At 38.7% G+C, this 9,740-nt stretch overlaps 1 protein-coding gene across 1 annotated transcript in view; it reads left to right on the forward strand.

The window, feature by feature from the left end:
* The first annotated feature begins 1,093 nt into the window (after nucleotides 1-1,093).
* The window catches only part of LOC137989083 (uncharacterized), a 9,335-nt gene continuing 688 nt past the window's right edge, over nucleotides 1,094-9,740 (forward strand). The window contains exons 1-7 of the mRNA XM_068834975.1: nucleotides 1,094-1,393; nucleotides 4,775-4,972; nucleotides 5,932-6,074; nucleotides 7,506-7,641; nucleotides 7,732-7,815; nucleotides 8,053-8,119; nucleotides 8,984-9,197. Coding sequence (XP_068691076.1) covers nucleotides 1,306-1,393; nucleotides 4,775-4,972; nucleotides 5,932-6,074; nucleotides 7,506-7,641; nucleotides 7,732-7,815; nucleotides 8,053-8,119; nucleotides 8,984-9,197 — 930 coding nt within the window. The 5' untranslated portion in view covers nucleotides 1,094-1,305. The remainder of the gene's footprint in view (nucleotides 1,394-4,774; nucleotides 4,973-5,931; nucleotides 6,075-7,505; nucleotides 7,642-7,731; nucleotides 7,816-8,052; nucleotides 8,120-8,983; nucleotides 9,198-9,740) is intronic.

Here is a 9,740-nt window from a genome sequence, read left to right on the forward strand (position 1 = left end):
AAAATAAATAAATAAAAAAAAAATAATGCATCCTGTGGCAAATGAACGAGATTAAAAATACCAACCTTCGTACACGTAGCTGATGGCTTGTTCAAAGTATTGTTTTCGTGCTTTATTTATTTCTTAATTTATGTTAGTTTTATACAAAAATCTTGAGAGCTACAAGAGGTTTGGAAAATCTCATACAATTTCTTCCAACCCTGCCTTTGAGTGCAGTGGGTACCATTTCTATTATGTATTTACTCTCAATCAACTAAATGCACAGTATTTCGAGACTGACCCCTCTTACAACTGATCATGATTGGCGCTTGAACTCAAAGCTGAGGATGTTTGATATCATGTTTGCGTGCTAGAGTTAGCAGCAACATCTTCCATAATTTTCCTGAAAAGGAATTTTGACTTTACTCTAATTCAACAACTTAATACGGTTCATCAAACATTGGGTCCATGCCAGAAACATAAAAGCAAATCCGGCGAAAACTTGCTTGGAGGAGTAAGAAGTACCCCTCAATCATTTTTCTGTTCTCTAGTCACTGCGCCGTCATCCTAAAAAGGTGCGGGGTTGAAAAGCTTGTTGTGAGAACATGGTCTTTGCCACTGAGAGATATCACGAAACATTGCAAGATCTAATGAGTTCATAGCTTTCCGCTAAAATTGTACTAAGTTGTAAATAATTTGGTAGGGCAAACTCCTTTCTTCGTAAACTTGAAAATGAAGCAGCAATCCAGATCCTGAGCAACTTTGTCTTTGATTTACCGAATACGTTGTGATTAAAAATAAACTTTACTGTACTTAAATTTTTAGTCCTGAATTGCAGAAAGTTTGGTCATGAAAAGCCGAGCATCTAGTTGGATTTCGGACTAAAAAAAGATTAACGGCAAGAGTAAAACAAACAAGTACTTTGGACAATATCATGACAACTTGTCATCAAGCTATACCGTGGTGTATATTTCGATTTGTAAATAGAGCTGACCTCCTTTGTATTAGAATTTAACAATATTAATAAAATCAACACAACACCTTTTTCTCGTCAAGGTAGCCTTTTGAACGTAAGAAGCGTTTATTTTTCCCTCCGAGAACAGAGGACCATTTCATTATCAATGGAGCAAGCGGAGAGCAGCTATTAAGGAATTTTCACAGATGAATGCACTCTGAATTTATTCATTTCTTTCTGATTATTTATTTCTTTTCATTGGTTATTTGCGTGGGCAAGAATTACAGAGCGAGCTGCCAAAAGAGGCACTGTGCACTTGAGGAAATAACACTGAGCGATGATTGTTTGGCTCTGATGGAAGTTGAGTCAAAATGGACCATGAGACAAAACAAAGTCCTCTTGCAGTGGTAATTGCCTTCACGTTGGTTTTGTTGAGTGGGCAATGGACAAATATCGGGGGTAATTATTGCTTTGGCTTCGTCATTGACACTCTTGCATACGTCTTTGACACTTAATGATAATAGTAATATTGCATCGTAATCTAATCCTCATGGAATTGAACAGTACTACTGTTGGAATTCCAAGAAAAAAAGATACATTTTCGGTGTGATTGAACTTCTTTCTTCGACGCCCACAACGTCATAACTGAATTACTGACAATTCCAATAATTCAAATAAGGACAACCCGCAAGTTTCACCATATCAGGGTCCGACGTGATAAATGTTCAAACCGCATAACAACATAGAATATTGAATCAGCTGGAGATTATAGTTCAGAGCCAATTTATCGCGTCTGCCTTACTACTTCACTGGTTATCATGTTCCAAATCAAAGAAGATTTCATTTTATTTCTATTGTAGATTTTTTGAAAGTCCATCACGGGATAACAATGCACCTAGTGTAGTACAAGCGGATGTTCATTCGTTCCGCTATTTTGTCAAGTGAACTATCGTTAACAATGGGCCTCCTTTAAGACTTAAGTGGTTGGCGGTGATTGACCGTGGATAAGAAGGAATAAAATGGCAAAGCATGTGGCATGAAGTTGTTGACAATGAACAACTTTAACACTGAAGTCGATTTGAAGTCTGTACAATGCATCATGTCCCGTTGCACGAGAACGATCCTGAATTTTATACGCAACTGTTATTGATCTAAAGAGATGACAGAATATTTTTCTCGAATTATAGAATATTTGGAACCGCAGCTAAGTTTTTCCTAAATCATACGCTCGTCCAGGTTCTAAGGTTGCTGAGGTGGCCACAACCTGAGTTCCAATCGATGCCCCGAATTCGACATCAGTTTTTAAGATGACAGGTTGACAAGTTCAAGTGGAGATTGTAAGAGATGCGATTCGATGAAGGTATTGCTGTGTTTGCGTAACAATACCTTTTCTCCGCATTAGTAACGGTCTTCATTAATCGTAATAGGGATTCTAATATGTAATACGTGGTCGTAAACGAGAACGCCTAAAAACAAGAATATCATTGGTAAAAAGAAGGAAACTGCATAATTGTGCTGCAGCACACATATTTTCGCCAGTATTTTTGCGGAAGGTACTCTACTCATCAACGTCGTGAAATCACCAAATTTGAGATTATGAAAAATGCGAATTTCTCATTTTCTAAAACCTCGTTTGCACTGGTCAGTTTTTGTTGACAAATTTTCGTGGTGGAAAAATTGCTCCTATAAATAGAGCACAATAGAACATTAGCATGATGACGCCATTTGACTGCAAGTACCAGAATCCTTCAGGTTTCTGAAACGGCGCTAGTACCAATTTATTTTTAGGGGCTGGTCGTTTATTACCTGTGAGGAGGAAGGGGACGTTTTGCGAAAGCTTAGAAGATTTACAAACCCCACTTCACCTTAATTATTTTTAAATGACCCCCATAAATTGAACATATTGTGAAAGTGACCGCCCCCCCCCCCCCCGCCTCCCCCATCCGAATAAGTTTAGCTTGTGAGTGAGTCGAAGTTTACCATATGCTTAATATTTACAGTAGTGTTAAAAGATCGGTGTTTCATACTATTCGCAGCTGTTTATACCACAAACCATGGCACGAACGATCATTTTGTATCATCGGAAGTACTACTGATTATTGATCTGCATGCTAAACGTATTAATATGTATTTACTGTTACTTGACAAGTTGCATTCTGTGAGGCTTTGATCTGAACAGACTTTAAAGGTGAATCGCCATCGGCTCCAAAAATTATGCAAAGCAATGTTCTCAGATGTTTCAGTTCGCGTCTCTGTGGTACGCAACCACATCGATGCCGTTCGTCCAGTCTAAGGTATCTAAGGTCGAAATACGTTTAACATTCACCAGTTGAAATAAGTTGCATTTCAGAGATTTATACAAAAGCACTACATTTTGATAAGCATCACACGTCCAATTCGCCCGCTTCACCGTTATTTGGGGTCAGCAGTCTGCAATTAAGCGTAATACTAAACAACTTAGTGTGATATCTACCTTTGTGCATCAAGGCAACTAGCATTTGAAACACCGCTTGTACAAGCATGGCGGGTCACGATCTCAAAAAGCACTGCTGGGGGCTAGCAAGTAATAGCTTTCTACAGCAACAATGAAAGTAGATTCAAGAGGTGTAGAGAGGAGAAAATGCACCAGATGCTTGGCTAGTCTTTCGCTGTAGTTTCACTTTTTCGAACGATTAATATTATACCTTACATCGATTTCTTCGCCTATATAACAGGAACCCATTTCTTTATACCACTTGTCATAAAATGACCCCCGGTCGTTTCTCTGGTGTTCTATGACACATAAAGTGAGAAATTTCGAGGCAAATGAAAGGTATAGACTATATTACAGAGACAAACACAAACCGTGGGTTCCATTCCCGCCAAGGGCAAAAACCATTTTTTCGGATGGGTGTGTCGAAAGGTAAAAATGCACTGTATGTGTTCATCTCTGCATAAGCAGCCTAAGTTCGCATTACTAGAGAGCGTGTAATAATTAATTACTAGTGGGAAGATGACCTTTGAATGAAAGCGGTGTTGCGTTACAGGCAGCCGTTGAGAATTTAACTCACCTCTGGTGTATTCTTGTGCGTTGTTAAGCTATCGTGGAATTGGAAGCAGAAAATGCTCATTTTCAGCCAAGTGCGTGGGGATTTTTGACGACGAAACATTCACCGAGGTTCGCAAATGATGGGGCTTTAGCTTTGCGTGAAAAAAATCGCGGCTGGGATGGATTTTCGAGGCGCAAACCGCCTATGAGCTGACTACGGTCGGAATCTTAGTGTGCAGCCTTGACTTCGTCTTAGAACAGTGAAAACACGGAATTCCCGAAACGGTAAAATAAGCACCAAAACGCTCACGAATACACCAGAGTTGAGTCAGTTTTATTCATTTTATTGAATGAACGTTAAATTGAGCGGTTTTTAGGCTTCATAATCGACGGTATTTTATTTCCCATAGAAAGTCTTATAACGAGTTTAAATTCTCTACAGCTGCCTGTAACGCAACACCGCTTGCACTCAAAGGTCATCTTCCCACTTGTAATTAATTATTACACGCTCTCTAGTGACGCGAACTTGGGCTGCATATAGTCTCTGTAAGCTATTTATGACACATTACATTGTTAATTACGACTTAAGACTAAAAACTAAAAAGGGGCACACGCAAGGTACCCATCCGACGAGCTAATGTATGGCAAAAGCTTCTCCCATTTCTCGATTTTTGTTTTGTTAATTTTTCGAGTATGGCCAAACCTTCATCCATAAAGAAATCGCTTCTTCATTAACCGGGCTTCAAGTTTACCATCTGCTCTATTACAGCCACGAACTTGACACAATAATTGATAATTCCGTTCAATTCCAGGATGTAGTGTTAAAGAGCTGGGTGTTAAACTGCCAGGCACCAATCGCATTCCAGATAAGTACATGACGTCATCCACACAACTAAACAACAATTACCCAGCCTTCCGTGGTCGCATTGGTATCAAAAGGATAGGATCATTTGCTGATGCGTGGTGCGCTTCGGAAAGTGATTCCAGCCCGTTTATTCAAGTGTATTTTGGTGGGTATACACCCTTTTTAATAAGTCTAATATATGCCGTTTTCCGCTAATGACGTCGAACTCTTGCTTTCAAATTTAGAAAAGTACAAAGGCCTAAAACTTTTTCGATTTCTTTTTTTTGTTTCAAGCCTTTGTACATTTCTGAATAATATTTAAAAGCATGAGTTTGTTGGTTCTCTACTCTGCTCCTAGACGTTTTTCTCCCGGTACTCCGCTTTGCCCCTTCCTTCAAAAACCAATGTTTGATTTGATTTGACCTACTAATTTAGTTTATTCTGTTTTTGGTTTCCCCAATTATTTCCCCAGCGCTTGAAGACTTGACACTTGAATAAAGATTATTATCTTCACCCCATTCTTCCATTTTCTTTACTTGCTGCATCCACCAGTTCCTCCTCTTCCATTACACTACAGCTTCTCCTAGTGCTACTATCCCTTAACCTTCATGATGTTGATGATTACTTGCCCACTAGTTACTGAAGTGCTCTAAACATTTAGCTACTAGAACTCGTGGTGGTGTCTTACCGATAACTCATCACCATCATACTTACACATATTCCATATCTCATATTTCTACACTGTCTCCCTCTCTTTCTCTCTTCTTCTCCCTGCGCCTATCATTCGTTCCTCATTCCCTACCTATGCGTCCTTTCGTCTCCTTTATCTCTTACTTCTTTCCCTTTTTCTGGATCCCCGCTTCTTTTTTTTCTTATAAACTTCCAGCTTAATGCCAACTCATCCTACTATTTCAGGTTTTGTCTCTGTTTTACAGTTCTCTCTCCTATTTCATCCCCCTTAATTTTATGTCTATTTCTTCTTGATTTGCAGGTGTGTACGTCCCTCTACCCCTAGCTAATACATCCTTTCCTTGCCTTACACAACTGTTATGTATCCTCCCACTCAAATCCTTCACAAGTGCCACGTGATCTCATGTGAATTTGAGCCCTCCTTTTTTTTTTCAGAAATGTTAACTAACTTTAAAGTGATTGAATCTGAGGGAGTTGACATCGATGGAAATGACTTGTGGGTTCAAAGCTATGTTGTGTCTATCAGTAATGATTCTGCAAGAGGCTGGATGGACTATGAAAATGGAGTGGCACAAGAGGTAAGTGCTAACAAAAATGTCATTTTTGAAAAAAAAAGTTGCAATTTGACGCTGAAAAATCGGACAAGTTTTTGATCTGAGTTCCGATGTGAGATCTTTTATGGATTGAGCAAGGTTTTGTGTTCCGTGCTCCAAAATGGCTCAAAACGCCGCAAGATACCTCTCTTTTTTTTTCGCAAAAGAAAAGAGTTCCTAGAGACTAATTCAAGCGTTTTGGACAAGTTTCTCATCTCCGTTCTTTTTCTTTCTTTCTTTCTTTTTTTTTTTTTTTTTTTTTGCGGGTGGAATTGATGATTACTACTTCCCCGCCGACTCAGCACCACAGTTTCTTTAGAAACTGTATCCCCTTCATCCGCTGATCCTTGTGCTCGTCGTTTCTACTACGTACGGGACTGAAAATATGGATCTTACCCCGTGAAAGTGCCACTTACCGACAATCGGATCTGATCCTTGAAAATATAATACTTTCCTCACAGACCATGTATGTTTTCACGATAAGGATTCAACTGTGGAGGGGTAAGTCTCAACTGCAAGAGGGCAGGATCCCTAATTTCAGTCCCGTATTCGAAAAGACGAGCACAATTGCAACTATCGGCGGACAACTGTTCGGGTTTGGAAATGTAAAGAAAATCTCTCTTATTGGAGCCGAAACGATAAGGCTTTCAGGAACCTGATCAGACAGTGAGCAACACAGACTTTGCTCTTTTTGTTGGAATTAAAGACGGCTCAGGGACTCGCTTTTCAGCGAAAATTAGGCTTTCGAGTACATTTCGCCGTGAATCACTCTATCCAGCCTTGACATCGTCTTAGGAACATTACCACAGCGTCTTCAAGAACAACGTCCCAAAACAGTAAAATATAAAAATAAAATAAATAAATAAAAAAGAAAAAGCTTGGTTAGACAAAACGAAATAAAAAAGTGCTTTAATGTTAACTTTTTTTCTTCCATTTAATTGATAGACTTTCGCTTTTTCGCTCCTTTGCCGCGAAACTAACTCGAAAAACAAAAAAAAAATCGACTTGAACAGTGTTGTTGCTGACGTGACGCTTTTCACAGCCACTTCTCACACGTAACGCGAGCTTGTACCACTAATGGGTGGGATGGGGGGGGGGGGGGGGGATCATTGACTCCCCTATTCTCAGGTCACTTTCCAAAGGTTCGAAAAAGGGTGAAAGTTTCCACTCTTTTTGTCCGGTATTAATATATTTCGTATTGCAACTTCCAATTTAATTGTTGATTTTTTTGTTTTGTTTTGTTTTGTTTTTTTGCTTTTTGGGAAATTGTAATATCACATAAAAGCTAAAAAAAGGTGTTTGCTCTGGGAGACCCAAGGATCCTCTTAAACAAAGCCTGTATGTAGCATTCTTGAAATCCAACTGGAGTTTTTTGGTTGTTTTATCATATGTTTCTTATCTGATTTCTGTCTACAGCTTTTGTCCAACACTGACATCCATGCCACAAACGTATCTTTGAACGACTCTTGGGCATATTTTATTCGCATACATCCCAAACGACACTTTGGGAAGTGGGCCTGTATGCGCATTGCTTTATATGGATGCCAGAATGGTAAGAATGGCAACACTTGCCTTTTTCAATGTTTCGATAAAACGTAAACCTTTTGCACTCGGCTCATGGTCTTCCTATTTGTTCTTGCAGGACAACAATTTCATACAAAATTCAATGATATATTTAACGATGCACCACTCACAAAAGCACCTCTGAATGAAACTCTGCTTTTAGGTAAGATTAAAGCATCGACCCAAAATTTCGTCACAGGAAAGGAAATTTTGTCTTGTTGGCCTTGATGTACCTTGCCTCCTGAACTTCTTCTAACAGGATGTTACTTAACCTCATTAATTTACATTGAACCAGACTTCATCAGTTTCGAAAGCTGAGAATTTACCGGTTTATGTACATTGCAGAGCGTAAATTTATAAAATTAACTAAAATCATATTCGTCTTTATCTCTTTATCTAGTTCTACCCATAGTTGTCTTTTTTTGCGTGATCATAGCAGGATTGATATGCCTTTGTCGTCGATACAGGTTTGTCCCCTTTGGGAAACTTCACTTCAACTTTGATTTTAAAAAAAAAAAACATCGCCCGCTGATAACAGAGAGATTTCCTTAGTATTTTTCACTTCTGTTATCGCTATTCTCTTTGCGGTTTGGTTTTTACGTTGTTGTGTGCTGATACGAGACTAGCCAGCAACTTTATTACGTGGTAACTAAAAGACTTACAAAGAAAAAATGTTCCACTTGCAGGCTAATACGTTAAACATTGTCTTGTCAAAAACAAATAAGCAATGAAGCAAATTAAATCGACCTATATATTGGTTATTTTCTTGCACATTAATTATTTTTATAAAGTCAATCTTTATTTGCAGACGTATACTAACAAATAAATAGGTGGTGCGTGAAAACTACAAATATGTCCAACGTTAGTTATTACATTCTGATCAACGTCATTCAATGACTCGTCCGGCCGAGCATCTAATAAATTTGTGTGAGCTAATTATATAATTATAAACTCCGGCTTGCCCAAACTTTTCATAATTGAGGACAAAGTTATGCCTTTGTTCTGGTAATGATGATGAACTTTGTTTAAGCGTCAAGTATTCAAGCACCGGGGCACTAATATTGGGGTCACTGAAAAAAGAAATGAAATCAATTTAACTTAGATCAAATCAAACATTAGTATTTGAGGAGATAAGTAAACTGGAGTACCCGGGGAAAAGTTTCTTGGAGCAGATAAGAGAACCAACAAACACAACCCACATCTGACAATGAGTAAGTAAGGGAAACGAACCCGAGCCACGTCGATTGAAAGGTGTGCTAGGGCATGCTCTCATCACTGCGCCAGCCCTGTCAAGTATACCCAAGCTTTCTCTCATATGTTTGTTTTTTTAGGACAACACATAGTTGCATCCTTAGAGCTCGTCCACCACAAGAATTAAAAGAAATTACGCCGACGGCAGAGACCAGGACTGGGATAAAAAGCATCGTTATATATGAAGATCCCCCTCCTTATGAATCTCAAACAGTTTCCTTACATTTCGGTCATGATACTTACGACGAAAGGGATTTGCCCCCAGAAATGCCAGCTTTCATTGAGAGTAACAAGGTAATTAGACTTTGTATCGTGATCCTCCTATAGCTTTGCCACAGGCAAAAAAACCCTAAGGATTTGAGGCCGCTTGACGTCACTATATTTAATACAGTTGTCCATCTTGGCTTGATTCAAATGATCAAGGAAATGTTCTATAAAAACTAAAAATCTCAACCTTTCTTTGCCAAAATCCGTTTTACTGACAATCAGATAAACAGAATTTGCTTACCTTTCATTCACTGCGTGGTCGCGAGTGATTTGATGAGTTTTCGGGACGCTTTGTTTAGAAGTCCTCACGGACTCTTTGTTGACGTCGCATCTCTCTCGCAACTCCGCCCAATACGAGAATATATCCTCTACGCTTTCATGAAAGCCGAAGGGCGATAAATTTCCTTAATTTTGCCGCAAATAAAATTGTTCTTCTTTTTTACGCTGTTCTAAATATTTATGTCTTTTAATTTCTCCTTGGTTTTCTAGTTCATTTTTTAAACATGACTCTCAAAGATTTCTTTAGTTAGAAATTTATTTATTAGTTATTAACAGACTCCACTTCATGAA

This window comes from Montipora foliosa, unplaced genomic scaffold (genome assembly GCF_036669935.1).
Source record: "Montipora foliosa isolate CH-2021 unplaced genomic scaffold, ASM3666993v2 scaffold_438, whole genome shotgun sequence".
Taxonomy (NCBI): domain Eukaryota; kingdom Metazoa; phylum Cnidaria; class Anthozoa; order Scleractinia; family Acroporidae; genus Montipora; species Montipora foliosa.